Raw genomic sequence first — 21,544 nt, forward strand, 5'->3', positions numbered from 1 at the left:
CTTTCACAACTAAGCACTGAACAAGTTTTCACCATTTTTAATCAAAATGTAATTTTATAACGTAAAAAAACAAATAATATACACTAAATAATTTTTTAATTTATCACTTTTAATGAAAAAACAATACTACATAGTCATGTGTGGTCATGCGCATTAGAAACCTCAAGCGGATCTCCACAACACCACTGCTATCTGGTGACCAAATATAAACTAAAATCTTTACACGGATACGGGGACGCTATAACAGCTGGAAACCCTATCCCGATCGTCCTCCTTCTATCTAGCCTTCGTGTTCCTATAAAAGCACAAAGTTTAAACTTTTGGTTACGAATATGATGAAAAATAGTATACTCGCCACCGAGAAAAGTAGGATATCCTCCTGAATACAAAAATCATTAATGTTTTTTATTTTTACCAATCGGAATTATTATTACGGTTATCATTTAACAACTAATCAAGTAATTAACAACTTTGTCTTTAATTTTTCTTACACAAACCTTATGTTTATTGCGTGGTTGCATTTTTTTGTTAATTTTTCGTTTTCTTGTTTAGAGCTTATATAAATACTTAAGTTATAAATTAAGTTTACTTTTTCAGTCGGAAAAACAACCCACAACTTCGTGGACGAAACCAGAGCTGATTGACTGGTTGACGGAAAATAAAATCCCTCACGACAAAAGATCTTTAAAAAAAGATCTGTACGCATTGTGTGAGAGTTATAAGAAGCCAATTAGCCATGAAATTACTGCAATGATCCAAAAAAGTGGCCATGAAGTCCTCAAAACACCTCCATATTGCTATTTCTATAATCCAATTGAATTAGTTTGGGGTCAGTGTAAGCGTTATTATGATGCTCATGTTGCACCAGAATGCGATTACACTAAGGCGAAAGCTATGGAAGTGTGGGAAGAAGCCTTGTCTCAAGTCACTCCCGAACGGTGGAATCGGTACGTCAACCATACCGAGAGGAAAGTATTTGAAGACTACAAGCGCTTCATTGATGAAAAGTTCGCTGTAGAAATCGAAGACAATCCTGGTTTGGCTATTCATAGTGACAGTGATTATAATGATGATGATGACGATGATGATTTAGTCACTGTTAGCGACAGATCCGAGAGTTATATGGATGTTTCTAGCGATAGAAGTCATTTAGATGGTACGCGGAAAAATCTTTTAAATGACATCGACAAATACCAGGTAATGAAGTTTCTTTAATATTTATTTCTAGACAATTGTCACAATTATTAACTTTACATGCCATTCGAGAAACTTACCGCTAAATTCTAGTGCATAGCACTTTAAATTAGATCTTTTACGACATTTTTGAGCTATTCTAACTCTATGATAGATCTCTTATACGTTCTTGAGTTTTTTAAGAAATTCACCGATCTTTGGGAACTTGACGGTGTAATTCACTTTTTTAAGCATTCATTTTTAACTTATAACATTAATAACGATCTAAAAGAAATTTGAAGTTATTTTAAAAAATACACTTTTTTCTACTTTTTTTGAGAACGATACCTCTAGATCGAATCGATCAATTTCTATACGCTTCACGGTAAATAATGTTGTTTTTTGAGGTTAAGAGCTGTTTAGATTTAAGAACGATGCGATTCGCTTCGTTCAACTTTTTTTAAACAACTTGTTTTTAAAAACAACTTGTTTTTAAAAAGTTGTTTTTTTAAACAACTTTTACAGTTGTTTAAAAAAACCATTTTTGAAATTTTATTTTGATTAGAATTCACATGAAATCTAACAGCTACAAATTTTTTTTGATCGTTGTAAGCCACGTTTCAATCATTCAAGTTATTCAACTACACGACATTCCGGGAAAAAATGATCAGGCCTGATCATACCTGTTCGTGCATCATTATGCCTGATCATCTCTGTTTATGTCTGATCAGACCTGAAGTTAGACATGATTATGACTGATCGTACCTATTCATATCCGATCAAACCTGGATCATTAGATACATTCAGGTCTGATCATATCTATTCATGCCTGTTCATGTCTGATCATTTTTGTTCATGTCTGATTAGGCATCCGGGGAAAATGATCGGGCCTGATCATAGTTCTTCAAGCATGATTCGACCTGAAATTAGATATGATCATACGTGTTTAAGTTAAAGTTTAGTACTATATATATATATATATATATATATATATATATATATATATATATATATATATATATATATATATATATAAATTAAATACCTTGTTTGTAGGCTGTTGAGAGTGACGATGAAGACATAAAAAACCTGAACGCTTTTATTGAGATTCCAAATGACTCTGTCCGAGATATGCAAAATGAAAATGTCAGTACTTCACAAGATCAGAATCAAGATCAAATTCCTATGATTTTCGATGAATTGCCCAATGACCTATCCTTACAAGAGGAGGTCATTGCATGTTATGAAGAATTGGTAGATATGATCGAAGATATACCGGAAGGAGAAACTGATAATCCGCTGAATCAATTCAACCAATCTCATGTGGATGCCGCTGTGAAGTAAATTCCTACTTTCTCAGAATCTTCTATTAAGATGAGTCACATAATAGAGGTAGAAAGAAAATTCATCGGTAGTTTATTTACAAACATTTGTAACTACGGAGACAAAGATGAAAATAGAATGGGCGACAAAGCAGCAACAATCGATTCGTTATTGGAATCGCACAAGGTAAATAATATCGATTCACAAAAGTAATTGATCTGTATTTTTAACCTGACCCATTTAAAGTTGCATTCGTTACGATGTACTTAATCCGAGTTTAAGGTCCGTTCGGTCCGTGCAGCGCCAAAATTTTTAGTAAATTACAAAAAACCACCACAAGGGCTGAAACTTTTGAAAAATGTACTTATGGAAACGATCGTTTTTCTAAAACTATAAGCAATATATTTCTTGTGTATTTACATTGGCTGATAATCTTGAGTTAATTTAGCTTGTAAATCCTCTAAAATAGAAGTAATTTGCAAAAACAGCTGAAATTTTGAAAAAATAGTAGTTATGGCATCAAAAAAAATCCTTAATCAAAATAAAGTATTATTCTTGTTTCTTTGATGCGCTCAATTTAAACCTGGAATCAATTTCATTTGTACATCTTCCAAATGAAAATATAGTGCTAAAAACACTGATATAACCAAAATTTCATAAAAAAATAGTCATAAAATAGCAAATAATGTCAAAATGACATTTTGTTTTCGCTCATAGTAATAATCTCAGCATAGTCTCTTTCAAGTTACCCTTCAATCTTGATAAGAAATACCTACTTTTTTATATTTGTGAGAGATTTGGGAAAGGCAATATAGCTTCGTTTGTATAACTATTATTTTGTCGATTTACAACCATTTTTGTTGTTTTGTGGTAATTCACTTAAAATTTTGACACTGTATAGACCTTCAATTCGGATTCAACGCATCATTAATCCTAACTTATAAATTATTTTTTTTTAAATATTATCTAGTCTCGTTGCTTTGCAAAAATATACATTCGAATAATTTATATTTGGAACAGTTCCATATCTATGTAATCGATTAATAACTCTTTAAATAAAGAGAAGTGATTGGCAATCATAATCTCATCACCCTATGTACGCATAATAAGTGGATAATATTAAAATCGAATATTTCTAAATCACTTGAAATCACTTCTGTTAGTCAGGGTCTAACAAATTTATAGTAGAAAAGTAAATTGATGCGCTGATGAGAAATTTAACTTGGTTCAAGAGACTGATGCTGAGGAACCTGATTTCTGAAGTCAAAAGAAGAAATTCTTGAAACAATAGAAATTTATTCAATCCAACAATATTTTCTTAACTGAAGACTTTTTTGTCTCGAATCAAGAAACATCTGTTTCTTCGGCATGGTTTTCTTGGTTCAAGATTTTATCTCTTCAACCAAGTTCAATTTTTTATCAGTGTGTAAAATTACTCAATAAAACTCAATAAGTTTTCTCATTTGATCATCCTATGTGTCTCGTCAAAATAAAAAAATTATATGTACTTAAAGATAATCAAAATTACATTGATTTCAATTAGGCGAAAGTTGGATTGAACGACCAGTAGTTAAACAGGGGGTGCATACCCAGTCGGTAAAACAGATTTGTGGGTTCGTGTCCCACACTAAGCTGGGATCTACATCACCGACTGTAGGTTCGTGACAAGTATCATCTGTGGATATGGGCGACCTGTTTTTACCGACAGTAGGCGTTACCGGCGGTAGATATGTATGTCATTTTGAGGTTATGGGTGAGGTTTTTATCGAGGTTATAGGTGGCGCTGGTGGGGAATTCTGCCGCCATCTTACTATCCGCCATTTTTTAAATCTTACTATCCGCCATTTTGAATCCGCCATTTGGTGGCTGCTATCCGCCATTTTGAATTTGAGTTCAACATTTTGAGGTTAAAAAGCATCCTCAACTATTAACCTGCCTTCGGCTCAGCCATAACAGATCAATAGTTCAGGATTACGCATTTGTAGTATGGTATATCCATGTTCTATATATTTAAAATGAAGTTATGTCAACTACTTGCGAGAAGGATTTCACGCAACGCCATCTGGTGACAGCGTGCATTACTTCTAACCGCGCAGTAGATGACTCATTCTGTTCTAGAATTTTCTAACTGCGTAGTAGATGACGTCATCAGACAGGCTTGAACCTGTCCAAGGTCATATAACTGCGCAGTAGATGACTCATTCTGTTCTAGAATTTTTGAGTCTGCTATCTGATTTCCGCCATCTGGTGGCTGCTATCTGAGTCTGAAATCCGCCATTTTGAGTCTGCTCTCTGAAATCTGCTATCTGAAATTTACCATCTGGTGGTTGCTATCTGACTCCGCCATTTTGAGTCTGATTTCCGCCATTTCAAATTTTGATTCTGATTTCCTGCATTTTTGTTAAAAAAAGATGCACCTGTGATTTCAGCATCAATAATAGTTGCTTCGATCACAGGTGCATTTCATTGTTTATATTCTGAAAAGATTAATATATTCAAACTGTACGTATGAGGAGTACATGCGAGAAGATACGCCATCTGTCGAGATTTCTGTCTACTTCTAAACAGGTCTGAACCTGTTCAAGGTCACGGTAACTGCGTAGTTCTCTTTGCTTTATTCCTAACTGCGTAGTAGATGACGTCATCATACAGGTCTGAGCCTGTTCAAGGTTGCGTAACTGCACAGTTTTCTTTGTTCTATTTCTAACTGCGTAGCAGATGACGTCATCAAACCGTTTTTGAGGTAAAGGAGTGGGGGGTAACTGCGTAGTATCCTCTGGCTATAAAAGCAGCGCGCTCAAGCCGTACTTCACAAAAACGAAGTACATCTCTCGTGATTAAACAATATTCAGTGTTATAAAATATAGTGAAGTTCAATGTTGTGAAGTACGCGAGTATAGTCCAGTGTACAAAAACTATTGTGTAGTGTATATCATCTATAAACAGTGACATAACCTTTAAAAGTGTACATAACCTATAAACAGTGTATATAACCTATAAACAGTGTATATTCTCGTGTAAATTCAGTGTGTATATAACCTACAAACAGTGTATAACCCATAAACAGTAAACATAGCCTATAAACTGTGTACATAACCTACAGTGTACATAACCTATAATATTGTGTAAATAGATAGTAGTTAAGTGTGTGTCTTTCCAAGATGGCCCTTGCATCCTTCCAACCTAACCTCATTGAGGCTTTAAAAAACTTAGTGGATACAATTGCAACCTCGTATGCTGATCTGTTGGGAGAGCAGCTGACTGATGAACATCGTGAAAGGTGTTCACGAGTGTGTAACGAGACCATTGAATACTTCAACACAATATTACTGGATCCTGGAACAACAATTCAAGTGAGACGAAGTATTCAAGCACACATCAACCAACTCAACTGGTTTGCCGATCAGTTCTCCAGACTCGGTAACCTAGTTGTTGGTGGAGATCTTAACCAAGGAGTCAAATGGCGGGACTTGGAAAACGCTTTCGCTTGTAATATCCAGACTGGATGTGTTGTCAACCAGCATCACAAAGATCCAGCATCATTTCTCCAGGCCTCACGGGACATCATCATCAACAAGGTACAGAGTGTCTTGAGAGATCTGGCAGGGCTGAAAGTGAATGTTGAACTCTTTTGTACATTCCGGAAACAAGAAGATGTAGAAGAGCGAAAGTCTTTCATCACTAAAAGTCGTGAGATTCTCCCTGCTACATCTCTCCAGGATTGGTACAGTGAACATGTATACGACAAATTACTTCAAAGAATTGAAGAATTTGAACATGAGGGTTCCGGATGGAGTCTGCTTGGACCGAACAGCTTGATGGTGACCATGTCAAGATTCGCACCAACCCAAGTTGGAAACTCCACCTTCGTCAAATTACCGAGGGATATTATCAGGAAGAGTGCGGTTACCAACATCCAAAACAATGACGAGTTCTGCTTCCTGTAGTGTGTCAACGCTGCCTTTCATCCACCAGTATCGGTTCCAGAAAGCCCTACAAGATATTGCCACTTCAGCATCAGATTGAACTATGAAGGTATTCAATTTCCAATTAAACTTAATGATGTACCAAAATTTGAAAAAATGAATGATCTTAGCATTAACGTATATGGTATAGATTCTGAATTCACGGGTAAAAAGTCTGAAAAAGTACGATTATTCCATTATATTTAAGTAACTTCGAGTCAGAAACACCAACAATACATTTATTAATGATTAAAAAAAGTGTAAATTATACCAATAATTTAGATAATATTGAGTCTGTCTATCACTTTGCGTGGATACATAATCTATTCGGACTAATTAAAAGTCAAATAACTCTAGGAAGACATAAATTGTACTTTTGTGATCGTTGTTTGAATCATTTCAAATTAGAAAAATGTTATTTAGAATACCGAGCAGATTGTTTCAAATCTAATAAAGTTCGTATGGAGTTTCCTAGTGAAAAAAATAAAATTTTAAAATTTAAAGATTTCAAATCTAAAGATACTGTACCGTTTGTAGTTTACGCGGATCTAGAATGCACACTCGAACCCCCAGAAGATGATGAAAAGACAGTTCATAATTATGTTCCACACAGTATTGCTTACTATGTACATTGCAGGTATGATAACACCCTCTCCAAATTCGAATTGAACCGTTCTCCTGATTGCATAAACTGGTTTGTTAAACAATTAGAGTCATTAGCTCTGGACTTTGAAAAAATTCTAAAGAATCCCATTAAAATGAAACCTTTAACGAAAGAGCAATAAGATAGACACAATCAGGCAACTGAGTGTCACATCTGTGAAAAACCAATCACTTCTACAACAGATAAAGTCTATGATCATTGTCACTTCACGGGTAACTATAGAAACGCAGCTCATAAATCATGTAACGTTAATTATCAGAAATCTACCATTATCCCAGTTGTCTTTCATAATTTATCTGGCTATGACTCACACTTTATAATTAAATCCTTACCTACAGTATTTGAGGGTGAAATTTCATTATTACCAATCAATAAAGAGCGTTACATTTCTTTCACAAAATCAGTTAAAAATACTTCAGTCTCTCTAAGATTTATTGACTCTTTTAGATTCATGGCCTCCAGTTTAGAGAAATTAGCTTCCAGTTTAGAGAAATTAGCTTCATACCTTGATGATAAAGACAAACAGATTACGCGACTACACTATCCTGACCCTAACAAATTTAAATTAGCAATACGTAAGGGTGTATTCCCGTATGAGTACATTGACAGCATTGACAGACTAGATGAGAGACAATTACCTGACCAAGAATCATTTTATTCAAAATTAACAAACTCAACTATTTCTGATGATGATTATGCTTTTGCTCAAGTAGTTTGGAATGAATTCGGTATCAATACGTTAGGTGAGTACTCAGACTTGTACTTGAAGACTGATGTACTTCTCCTGGCTGATGTTTTTGAGAATTTTAGACGCAGTTGCTTTAAGACATATAATTTAGATGCCCTACATTTTTATACAGCACCAGGTCTTTCAAACTCTGCAATGTTAAAGCATACTGAAGTAGAACTTGAACTGTTAACTGATCCTGAGATGCTTCTTTTCATTGAAAAGGGTGTTCGTGGTGGGGTATCGATGTGTGCTAATAGACATGCTGAAGCTAACAATCGGTATATGGGCAAAGATTTTGATTCAAACAACCCCGAAACATACCTGATGTACTACGATGTAAATAATTTGTATGGCGCAGCGATGAGTATGTCTTTACCCCAGGGTAAATTTGAATGGGTTGAAAATGTAGATAATGTAGATCAGTTTTTCAATGATGATGAAAGTGTAGGCTACATCCTTGAAGTAGACCTACACTATCCTGAGAAATTACATGATCTACACAAAGATTTGCCTCTCTGCCCTGAACATTTTATACCACCTGGCAGCAAACAACAAAAATTAACAACAACTCTGTATGATAAGACTAATTATGTAATACATTATAAGAATTTGAAACAATGTTTAGATTTAGGCTTAGAACTTAAGAAAATACACAGAGTCTTGAAATTTGAACAATCAGACTGGCTCAAATCATATATTGATAAAAATACTGATTGTCGAAAAATAGCGAAAAATGATTTTGAAAAAAATTTTTATAAATTAATGAATAACGCAGTTTTCGGAAAGACGATGGAAAATGTAAGAAAATATAAAGATGTATATTTGAGAACGAAGTGGCAAGGTCGATACAATGTATCCGATTTAGTATGTAGACCTAACTTCCACAGCCTTACAATTTTCGATGAAGACATGGTTATAGTAGAACATAAAAAAGCTAGAGTCTGCTTCAACAAACCAATATATGTAGGCTTTAATATATTAGATTTATCCAAGACTTTTATTTATGACTTCCACTATAATTATGTGCTTGAAAATTATGCAAAAACCTCTAAATTATTGTACACCGATACAGACAGTTTAATTTACCAATTCAATGTACCCAACATCTATGAAGACATCAAACGTGATATCTCAAGGTTTGATACTTCCGATTACCCACCTAACAACGTCTTCAACATGCCCCTTGTTAACAAAAAGGTTCTGGGACTCATGAAGGATGAGAACAATGGAAAAATCATGTCCGAGTTCGTGGGTCTCAGAGTCAAATTGTATGCCTTCGAAATCCATGATCCTGAGAAGGAAAAGGATAGGATTAAGAAACGGGCAAAGGGTATCAGAGGATCAGCCTTGAAGACTATCAAATTTGATGACTTCAAAAGATGCCTTTTTGAAAATGTGCTGTTAAAGAAAGAGCAGTATATGATAAAAAGCAAAAAACATCAAGTGCACACAGTAAAACAGGAGAAACTTGCTCTCAGTTGGGCTGATGACAAACGTCAACTCATTGAGGCAAGCACTGATACTGTGCCTTGGGGTTATAAAGGCTCCTTAGATTTTAAGAAAAGAAAACTTGTAGATGATGAAAATAATAATAAGAGACAAAAAGTTTTGTAATAGTAAAAATAATGTAAATATATTTTTAAGGATTTATGTATTAAGGTTTTGTAAATAAAAACAATGTAAATATAATTTGTGTTTTATATATCTGATTTATTGATCCAACTATTATGTTTAGTATCAAAGCCTAACCATTTAACATAGTATTTATTTCCACGTTTTCTAATTACTTTTTCAACAAGATATACATCTGGATATTTGACTTTGCTGAGTTCTTCGTTGTAAAATCCGCCTTCAATTGGTTGATCCTGATAGTCCACGAGCTTGTACGTCGTTGGATTCGTATTCTGCACCGATTTGATTGTGAAGATTTCTGTTGTCCAGTTTGGCGTGTATCCTTTGTCAAAAACATGCTTGTACTTGCTGATTCGGACTTTGTCTCCAACTTTGAACTTCTGCTTCGATTTGGTTTTTCAGTGGTTGATATATATTTTCCAATAGTTGTTTCTCCTGAGCAGCGGTAACATCAACAGGTTTCATTTTGATGGTACTGTGTTTGGTGTTGTTGTAAGTATTCACCAAGTCATCAAGTATATCAGTCCACTTGTAGCTGCCACGAGCTGTAAATTCTCGCCACATTTTATTCTTGAGTGTTCTATTGAAACGTTCACATATGGATGCTTTGAGATTGCTGAATGTTGAGTAAAGATTTATCTTGTGCTGCTTCATCAGATCTTTGAATTCTTTGTTGTAAAACTCTTTACCCTGATCAACATGGAGATTCTTGGGAACACGACCTTGCTGGAGTACAGACTTCATAGCACTAGTGACATCTCCACCACTTTTTCATTTAATTGGAACTGCCCAGGCATATTTAGAAAATATGTCTATGATTGTAAGCAGATACTTGTATCCTTTATTAACTGTCGCATATGGAATCATCTCAACCAAGTCAGCTTGCCAAGTCTCATCGAGACCTCGGATGTCAACATGACGACGTTTATAGTTCCTGCGAGCTGGTTTGTGAAGCTCTTCAGCTATCACTGTCTTTTTGTCGTTCATTGAGTTTCTCAGTGAGATATTTGATATTATTTTGGTGAGAGGAAAGTACTGCTTTAACTTCCTCAATAGTCGTCTGCAAATTTCCCACAGCAGCTTTCAGTATTACTATTTCAGAGTGTAAATGTGAAATAATCTCTTTCTGTTCACTTTCTATACTTTTATTCAGTTCAGACATCTGTCTCAGTACAAACTGCACTGTCGCCGCATCATGTTCATTTGAAGGATTACCGAGATTGCACAGCCTTTTATTCTCAATGTTATAGTTTCCATCAGAAGTTACATTGAAACCTCTACCAGCTGGCCCTCGTTGACCTAAGTTATTGTCCAGTGGACGTCCAAATATATCGATGCTCATGGTTATGAACATTTTGACTGTCAGCGTGTGAATGATTTAATTTTTCAGAAGGTTTTAATATATAACTCCAGCCTCCCTAAGCTCTTCAATAATTGATATGATTTCATTCGTGTGACTTGTATTTCCAGCAGCTTGAGATGCCATAAGTAGTCGCAAACGATCAACTAGTTCATTTGAATCATCCCAGTAAACATAGTCCATTGGTAATCTCTGTTTTCTTGCAATCATATATTTTGGTAATCCTTTACCGAACTTGGTGATAAAATCAGCAATGTATTTATTGAACTTGATTGTTGTATCGTCATAAATAGTACGATTTGGGTCATAATTTTTCCTATGAGCGTTGGTATGTTGAATTATGTCCAAGTACATTTTCTTATCATCTGGGGTGATGAGTGCATCCTCTGGTGATTTTCTAAATAATAATTCCAACAACCCAGGAGTTATTGGATAATTTTTTTCTTTGACAGTTATTGTATCATTTGCAAATGAAATAGGTGAATCACCCATATGCATTTCACCGCGTTTTCTGCGTACACCATATCTCATATCATTATCTTTATGTTTTTTACTTAAACGTTGTAGATGATTAGTGAGAAGAGGATTTCTACGAGCTGGAGTACTTGTTGATGGTGGTGGCTGAGTAATAGCAAGTGCTGTATTATCAAATGAACTTTCATCATCTGTTATTAAACTGTTGTATACTTCTGGATCATCATATAAAGATTTTTCAACCTCTTGTTTTTCAACCTGTGGTTTTTCTTCTTTTTTAATATTTTCCCCTTTCAACTTTGAAGATTCAACTATACTCTGGAGTGGTGTCACAATAGGCTTGAACATTTCCTCCATTGCTTTCTCAGCTGTATCTTTACCCAACTTCAACATCTTGTGCTTCCGTCGGATGGCATCACTGGCTTGAGATATCTGATGCAGAATATCTTTCTGCTTTGATATTTCTTCAGGCTTCATGTTGACAGGTTAACGTCTACAGCATGTATGACTATCACACTCTAAAGTACCTCAATTTATACTAATGAAGCAGTCGAATCCTTTGCGATACCTACCACTGTTCAATTCACTGTTTTTATCTATTACCACAAACCCATATTTATTCCAACATGCCGAGCATAAATCTCTGAATGAGTTGTACGACATGTCTGTATTGACATGATCATTATAAGTATGCTTCAGATTCATTTCATCTTGACGGAATAGCACGAGAAAGTTTGCATTATCTCTAATGAGATGCTTCGGTATTCGTGTATAAGTTTGACAGAGATAAAAGCTGTCTACATCCTTGTGTCGACCCATGCAGAAAAAAGCCTTGATGTGATCTTGTTTTTCACAAGCAACATCATCAAATATCATCAGGGAGTTAGGTTTAGCATCTTCAGGCTTGATTACAGCTTCATGTTCACTGAATGTGAAGAATCCAATACCATCAATCTGTTTAAGCAGCGTCTCCAGGAACTGATACTTTGGTTGGTTAAGAGACTTTGAGTAAAGATATATATTCTCAAACCTCAAACCGTTTGGATGTACAATAAGAGACAGTAGAGCGTTGGTCTTTCCACAGTTTGATGGTCCGCAAAACACTGCACGGATACTGTTGGGAAGTAATGCACCGTGTCGTTTGAGTTTCACACCGGTCCCTTGAACAATTTGATCAAAATTGATAACTGGCAACTGAGCTCTTGATTTGCTGCCCATGACTGCTGATTAGATACTGAGCTCAAGGGGTATATATACCAGCTTATATAGATTAGCATGTCAGTCTTTGATGTGACATGTCTGAGAGCAGACGTGGTGAAGGTTTATTCAACAACATAATCAATAAGCTTCCACTTGAACTTCACATACCAGGATATCAGTATTGTGGTCCAGGAACAAAGTTAGCCAAAAGGTTAGCTCGAGGTGATCCAGGCATAAATCCTTTGGACTCTGCGTGTAAGGAACACGATATAGCTTACTCTAAAAATCGTGAAAATTTGGAAGCCCGTCACGAGGCTGATAAAATTCTTGCTGAGAAAGCGTGGCAATGATTTCAAGCGAGGGACGCTACTATTGGTGAAAAAGCTGCTGCTTGGAGTGTGAATAAAATCATGAAGTTGAAAAGACGTTTCGGTATGGGTCTTAAAAAAGAAAAACCTATTACAAAGCGTAAGACAATTAAAAGAAAAACAATGAAGCGTAAGACAGTCAAAAGAAAGACAACCAAGAAGAAGGATGTTGCTCTGAGACAGATTGTTGATGAAGCTAAAAAGTCCGTGCAGCGTGGTGGAGATCCAGTTAAAACAGCTCTTGGAGGTGCCCGCAAAGCTGTCAAGAAAGTTGGTGGGAAGAAAAACGTTCGATTGCCTCGTATTCTACCAGTTCCATCAAAGATTGGTGGAGTACTTCCATTCTTGATTCCCCTGTTTGCAGGGTTATCAGCGGTTGGTGCTCTAACAGGTGGAGCTGCAGGTGTTGCAAAAGCTGTGAACGATGCCAGCGCAGCCAAAAATCAATTAGCTGAAAAGAAGCGTCACAACTTGAAGATGGAGGAAATAGCTGTAGGTAGAGGATTATACCTCAAACCTTACCGCAGTGGTATGGGACTTTATCTGAAACAATACCCAGAAGGAGCTGGCTGCAAGAAGTCAAAAAACCAGTAGAGCTACCACATCGAGCACTGACTAACATCGACTTATTAAAATATGTCAAGCTGCTTAAAATTCTAAATTTTCGAGGAGTTTTTATGAGAAATGATTTACCAAAATCTGGACCAAAGACAAACGAATCAGCAATAATAAATTTAGATGATAAACTTGGATCTGGAACTCACTGGGTTGCATACAAGAAGAATCATAATCAAGTAATTTACTTTGACAGTTTTGGTAATCTACAACCCCCACAAGACTTGATGAAATATCTCGATGTAGGTAGCGTAAAGTACAATCATAAAAGATATCAAGACTTTGATACAATCATATGTGGACATTTGTGCTTAAAATTCCTGGCTGGACAACTATAAATTGAAGTGAGTCGGGACAACAAGCGTCAGTCATGGCAGAGTCATTCACCTTGACACTATCCGGAAACTCCTCCATACTGGAGGCAAATTATTTTCCGCCGATTGAGCTATCACCAACAAAAAATTATGTACTTGGACTCGTTAAGCTCCTGACATTTAATTCAATACCAAATATTGATGTTGGTGCTAATAAATTTTATGTGTCATCAAAAAGATCCAAAAGAAGTACAATCAAGAGATTTCAAGAAATAACTATACCAACAGGGAGTTATGAAATTAAAGATATTGAAACTTATATAAACAAGACATTACCTGAACTAAGTTTCACTTTAAAAGCAAACAACAATGAGTTGAGAAGTGAAATAAGATGTGATCAATATATAAATTTTGAGCCTGAAGATTCCATTGGATCATTACTTGGATTTACCAACCGCGTGCTTGAACCTAACACAGCACATAAATCTGATTTACCAGTCAAAATATTGAAAATCAATGCTCTGAGAGTCGAGTGCAATATAACTACTGGATCGTCGTACATCAATGGTGAGAAGAATCACACAATCCATGAATTTTTCCCGAGGGTTCCAGCAGGATATAAGATAGTGGAAGGGCCAACAAACATCATTTACCTACCAGTCGCCGTACGAGCAATACACAACTTGAGGCTCCGCATTGTTGATCAGGACGGGAGAATAGCAAATTTCCGTGGCGAGACTATAACGATAAGATTGCATATAAAAAGTCTGTAATGGGTATCGTATATGAGACAAAGACTGGTAACGGGTATAAAAGGATTGCAGGATGTCCAAAGATTATCAGTCATCATCGAGCTCTGAAAGTGTTGACACGTCAAAACGCAGAGTTCCTAAAAAGTCTAGGACTAAAATTACGTGGAAAATTCACAAGATAAAAATAAATTTTTGTTGTCTAGCTTGTGTGATACCATGGCGGAAATCTTAGATATAAAAAAATCAATTATTTTCGATGAGTCTATTGCACACTGTGAAGCTCATTCACACTTACCATATGCATCATCAACATTCAACAACAGTGATGAAATCAGGATTGCTGTTCAACATCAAGATCTGTGCTTGCTCCCAAGCAAGAGCACATTACATTTTTATGGAAGAATGAGGAAAGCTGATGGTAATGCTGTAAGTGCTACTACGAAGATGGTCAACATGGCTGTTTGTCATATGTTTGAAGAGATACGTTATGAACTCAATGGTGTAGAAATCGATAGATGTAAGAATGTTGGTATCACCAGTGTTATGAAAGGATACGCTCCTCTGAGTCCGGGACAACAAAATATTCTGGAAAATGCTGGTTGGATTGTTAATGAAGATGACAACAAGCTGACTGATAATAGCGGTTACTTTGATGTCTCAGTACCGCTGAGTTTCATTCTTGGATTTGCTGAAGATTATCAACGAATTATCGTGAATGCCAAGCATGAATTGATACTGATCAGATCAAATACTGATCAAAATGCTTATGTTGTTACCGTTGAGAATGAAAATGTTTCAATTACGATTCAAAAATTGAGTGGATTGTACCATACATAACAATGTCTGACAAGCAAAAAATCGAGGTGTTGAATTACATAACCTCCGATCCAGCTATTCCAATCAGTTTCCGGACTTGGGAATTGTATGAGTATCCACTGCTACCAGCTACCAACAAGCATATTTGGGTAATCAAAACAACAAATCAGCTTGAGAAACCTCGTTTTGTTATCCTTGGATTCCAAACAGCAAGAAAGAATCAATCGAATCAAAACGCAAGCGAGTTTGATCACTGCAGCATAAGAGACATTAAGCTGTTCTTGAACTCTCAGAGTTATCCATATGGAAATTTGAACCTCAACATTGTGCATAATCAGTATGCCTTGATGTATGATATGTACACAAATTTTCAAAGTGCTTACTATGGGAAAGAAGCTGAACCGCTATTGGCTAAGAAAAAATTTCTAAGTACAGCACCTCTGTATATAATTGACTGTTCCAAGCAGAACGAGTCAATCAAGTCTGGACCTGTGGATATACGTCTGGAGTTTGAATCGTCAGCACAGTTTCCAAATCAAACTGCTGCTGACTGCTCAATAATTCACGACCGAATAGTTGAGTACAATCCCATCAGCAGCACTGTGAGAAAACTTACTTAATGGTACAGTTTGACCCCAAGCCCACCATACATTACATGTATGTGTGGGACTTTGCATCCAGACAAGCGAGGAAAGGTCCATGGGAACAAGCAGCAAGAGACGGACAACGATTTCGCCGACGAATACAAGAATTAAATAAAATTATTGATCCTATACTAATCAATAAACTTAATGTAATTAAAAATAGCAAATAAAGAAAAAACTTTTTTGTAATTTTGCGTTTTTAACTATAAACCTTACTAGAATAAGTATAAAAAATTATTTAGTATAAAAGTTAAGTATAAAACAATTATTTAGAATAAAAGTTAAGTGCACATATCAAAACACAATTCTCTCACAATTTCTGTAATTGATTTCCCAGAGTGATTAATAAGCTTGAATTTATTATAATTGGCCCCAATGTAGTGTCGATTTAAAGTATTGCATAAGATTAAAAATTTCATTTTAAATATCATATCAGGATTGTTGAGATATTTCTGGTTGGTGGTAGCAGGAAAGAACGTTGAAAAGTGGTTTTCCAGATCGATTTCAACGTTGAGTCCATGATCTATCATAACCGTTCTAATCCCAGTTAGCTTGTAAGTTTTTCCCACCTCAAGTTCACACATCCTCTTGAACATCAACGGGCTTGGAGTTTTATCTTCAACTTTGACACGCTTGAAAGTTGTTGATCTCTCAATTTCATGCATTGTATCGGTAACAGGATGTTTACGGTACGGTGCCATGATTGAGATTTCTTCAGCAGATTTCAAGTAGCAGATTCCAGCACGAGGTAGCAGATTTCAACAGCTGGTAGCAGGCTTCAGAAAACAGTTTCAGAACAGCAGATTTCAAAAGCTTGATATTTTCTAACACACAACACTATGGTACTTCACTCGTACTTCACTTTGATGAAGTATGCTCGCGGCGCGCTGCTTTTATAGCAAGGTAATGACATCATCTACTGCGCAGTTGGAAAAATTCTAGAATAGTATGACTCATAATCTAAAAATAGAAACTGCGCAGTTATGATAGATGACGCACAAGAAGTTTAACATAACCTGAAATCATAAGTTAAATGGTGGGAAAGCATAAACATAACCTGTAAAATGAGTTAAATGGCGGGAAAGCATAAACATAACCTGTAAAAATGAGATGACGTCATCTACTACCTAACAGAAATAGAACAAAGAAAAACTGCACAGCTACGAGATCTTGAACCGGTTCAAACCTGTCTGATGACATCATCTACTACGCAGTTTAAAACTCTACGACGTAGTTTGAATAACCAATCAAATTATTAATTAACCAATAAGATTATCGAGTGGTGGGGGTAAAATCCAGAGATCGGGTTATAAAAAGGTTGAATTGATTGTAAGAGTCATCATTCAGTCACTCTTTGTTGTCAAGAGCAGTAAAAATGGAGATCATTCTAGACGTTCAAGGATTCAGAGGAGCTGATAATCGCTTCATTGTTAAGGAGTTGGCCTCAATAACAATTCAACATAATATTATTAATATTGAAGAGTTGTCATACACACTATTTCAACCGCCATATCACTGGAAGGTGTTACCAGTCAACTATCAACGTCTGAATACCTGGCTGATCCGAAATTATCATGGAATCGGTTGGAATGCTGGAACAACTTCATATTACAAGCTCAAAGAAGTTCTCAATTATTTAACTTGTAATAAAAAAATTATTTATGTCAAAGGTATCGAGAAAAAGTTATGGGTTCAAAATTTAATTGATTGTAATAATAAAATTGTAATCGATCTCGATAATTTCAAATGTCCCTCTCTAAAAAGTATGAAAATTTGTAACAATCATTTTTGTAATTATCATGATCGTTTATCTGATTTATGTGCCTTGGAAAATGTAAAAAATTTAAAAGATTGGTTTGTAAGCACTCAATAAATCTAAAATAAATGAATTATAATTGTTATTATTATTTCATCCTAACACATTTAATTCAGAATAGAATTAATTATTGTTAGTTATTAAATTCAAATAATTTTCCAACACCACTACTGATATTAATACTTATCAACAGATGGCGTAATGGTTTTTGATTTTTTAATTATGATAATAAATAATGAGTTTTTGTTTTCTAAAATTTTATAATTAATATTTGTTTAAATTAAAAGTCATGCATTATTTTATATAACCATTTAAAAATAAAAACTGAGTATTGATTTTCAAAATATATAGAAGATTTTTGGATTTGACGATACAGAGCACATCAACCCCATATTAGTTTATCAAATAATACATAACTTTTAATTTAAATAAATATTAATAATATTAATAACAAAATATTATAAACTACAATTAATAAACTACAACTGTAATAATAATTATTTATCTTTTATTTAAATTAAAAGTCATGTATTATTCTATATATGTATATATAACTAGAAAATTTTTTTAATATTTATGAATTGACAGCTTTCACGCTCTAAGAATAAACTGATAGTAGATGGCTCTAGTACAAGAAGCGCGAAATTCAAACTATCATTATGATAAGTAACTTAAAAAATTATGATTAAGTATAACTTATTGAATTTTAATTATAAATATTAATCTTAAATTAAAAATGTGAGGAATTATAAATAAAAACAATGAATTATTTATATTGAAATCGAATATTTTATTGATTAAATAATTCCACTGGTCATTTTTACATCAAGACTAGAATTAATAAATTCAAATTTATTATATTTTCCACCATGGAAACGTAGAAACAGATAGTTTGAATCTATTAATTCATTCAAACTCTTCATGAAGTTATCATCTTTTAAATGTTGAATAGTTCTAGATGGTAGATAAATGTTAAATTCACCGTTTAGATTGGCAACAATCCTAGTCCCATACTGAGTTGTAATAGCTTTGATACCATTAATCTTATATTCTCGATTAAACTCCAAATGAATCATTTTTTTAACAGGAAGAATCCGAGTAAGACAATTAACCTCATTTATCTTGGTAAGATCCATGATTGATAGCTGTAAAAATTTTTTAATTAATTAAATGATTCTTCATTCAATTCATATTTTAATTAGACAGTAAATGAATACTTACAATTAGTAATACTGATAGGCAGAAGATGTATATCACCAATACTTCACTACTGTCTGTCGACAACTGGTACTTCACTGGAGACGTGTACTTCGTTTTTTATGAAGTACGCTCTCAGCGAGCTGCTTATATAGGCAGAAAATACTGCGTAGTTACCCCCACTCCTCTACCTCGTAACCGGTTTGATGACGTCATCTACTGCGCAGTAAGAAAATTCTAGAACAGAATGAGTCATCTACTGTGCAGTTAGAAAATTCTAGAACAGAATGAGTCATCTGGTTCGTGGAAATTTCCCCCACCCCTTTCACAAAACAAGTCTAAACCTGTCTGATAACGTCATCTACTACGCAGTTAGAAATAGAACAAAGAAAACTACGCAGTTACGCGACCTTGAACAGGTTCAAACCTATCTGATGACGTCATCTACTACGCAGGAGAACAAAGAAAACTGCGTATGACCTTGAACAGGCTTAAACCTAAGGTTGACAAAAACCTCACCAGATGGTGTATCTTCTCGCATGTACTCGTCATACATGCAGTTTGAATATATAAACCTTTTCAGATTATGAACAATAAAATGCACCTGTGATCTAAGCAACTATAGTTGATGGTTAGATCACAGGTGCATTTTTTAACAAAATGGTGAATTCACAATTCAAAATGGCGGATAGCGGTCACCAGATGGGGGATTTCAGATAGCAAATTCAAAATGGCGGATTCAGAATGGCGGATTTCAGATAGCAGCCACCAGATGGCGGAAATCTGATTCAAAATGGCGGATAGCAGCCACCAGATGGCGGATTCAAATGGCTGATAGCAGCCACCAGATGACGGATTCAAAATGGCGGATTCAAATGACGGATTCACAATTCAAAATGGCGGATAAATTTTAAAAATGGCGGACAGTAAGATGGCAGCGGAATTCACCACCAGCGCCACCTGCAAAACCTCGACCATATCCTCAAACTGTCGTTAAAACAGGTCACCCATATCGACAAATGGTACTTAGCATGGACACGAACCCTCTGTTGGTAAACAGATTCCTGTAATGTCGTTATCACCCGCCAGCTTCACTACTAAGCGATTTGCTAAGGATTCACAAAAAGAAAAGAAAAAAAAAACTCCGAAAAGCGTATGAAAAAAATCGAAATTCGATTGGGGGTATTAACTTTTTTTATTAATTTAATTAAAAGGAGATCAGTAGAATCAAGGAATGCAGCGGTGGAAAGGTGATAAAAATCATTGGGCGATGGTTTTTTGAGTTTCCTTAACTTGTTAAAAAAAAAATTTTTCCAAAAAAAATTTTTTTTTTTTGAATTTTTTTCGAAAAAATTTTTTTTTTTAATTTTTTTTTAATTTTTTTTTTTGAAAATTTAAGCACTTTTGGAACGAAAATGTGGAAAAAGCTCGAAAAAACAATTTTTTTCTCATTTTTAAAAAATTATGAGCTTTTCAGAGCAAAAACGTGATCCTTTAATTTTTCAAAAATTCGATCAAGTGAAACAAAAAAACGGCTGACTGGATTAATTTGATTCTTTGTAGGGTTTTTGTGGACATATTGAACTGTAAAAGGCACACTTAACATTAGTGGTTTCCTCAATATTTTCGATCCAGCGCTTGATTTTCCAAAAACCACTAAAAGCCCTTTTTTGTTGCATTTTCAAATTCATGTGACGGAAAGAAAAAATTTTTTTCGAAAAAACAATGGACAGTCGTTAAGGGAATTCTTTCAAGTTCTTGAAACCCACCTTTAACTTTCTGTGCGATCATTGGTTGCTGAGATATCGATAATCAAAGACAAAAAGATCCTTTTCCATTTGAAGACCGATATCTCAGCGAGGAGTGGACGTATCAGGGTGTTTAAAAAAGAAATTAAAGCTAAATGAACAAAGTATCCGATCCGTATGGTGGTTAAGCTAAAAAAATTTTTCCACGCCCGTAGACCAAAAAAAAAAACTAAAAAAATTTTGAGAATTTTTTTGTTGCTGGTTTTTCTACGATTACTCAGAAACCGCGGAGGCTACAAAATTTTGAAGTTCTAATCCAAAAACTAGACACTTGGAGCTACAATTTCCTTTTTTTTTATTTCCTGTACGACCATTTCTCTCAAAGTTACGGCCTGTTGAAAACTACCGAAAAATTTGGAATTTTTTTTTGATCCCTTAATTTTTTCCAGTAGTGTATAAATAAATATTTTTTACATTAAATAAATATTCTTTTAGAATAATAGTATATTTATTAAAAGTTAATATATATATATATATATATATATATATATATATATTAGGGTGATTCAAAAAAAAAGATTATTTTTTTTTTCGTTTGGTACTCTGAAAAATAGGTTCCTAGACACCTCTAAGAAAGCCTCTCCAAGCATGAGTTCTTAATTGTAACGGGAAGGTCCTCCTTCTTACAGTTTTCTATTTTTTCTTATTATCAGATAGAAAAATTTATATCTCGCTTCCAACTACTTGAAAAAA

At 34.7% G+C, this 21,544-nt stretch overlaps 1 protein-coding gene across 2 annotated transcripts in view; it reads left to right on the forward strand.

Annotated features, from left to right (window-relative positions):
* The window catches only part of LOC141532260 (uncharacterized), a 50,273-nt gene that overhangs the window by 8,994 nt on the left and 19,735 nt on the right, over positions 1 to 21,544 (forward strand). The window contains exons 2-4 of one of the 2 annotated variants that reach the window (XM_074250520.1): positions 598 to 1,197; positions 2,230 to 2,682; positions 4,040 to 4,066. In XM_074250520.1, the coding sequence (XP_074106621.1) occupies positions 598 to 1,197; positions 2,230 to 2,517 (888 nt within the window). In that variant the 3' untranslated portion in view covers positions 2,518 to 2,682; positions 4,040 to 4,066. Of the gene's footprint in view, positions 1 to 597; positions 1,198 to 2,229; positions 2,683 to 4,039; positions 4,067 to 21,544 lie in introns of those variants that run through there. The other variant, XM_074250519.1, reaches the window with a different exon arrangement.

This window comes from Cotesia typhae, unplaced genomic scaffold (genome assembly GCF_013202065.1).
Source record: "Cotesia typhae breed Kobodo isofemale line unplaced genomic scaffold, CoteBio_Ctyphae contig_59, whole genome shotgun sequence".
In the NCBI taxonomy this organism is placed as follows: domain Eukaryota; kingdom Metazoa; phylum Arthropoda; class Insecta; order Hymenoptera; family Braconidae; genus Cotesia; species Cotesia typhae.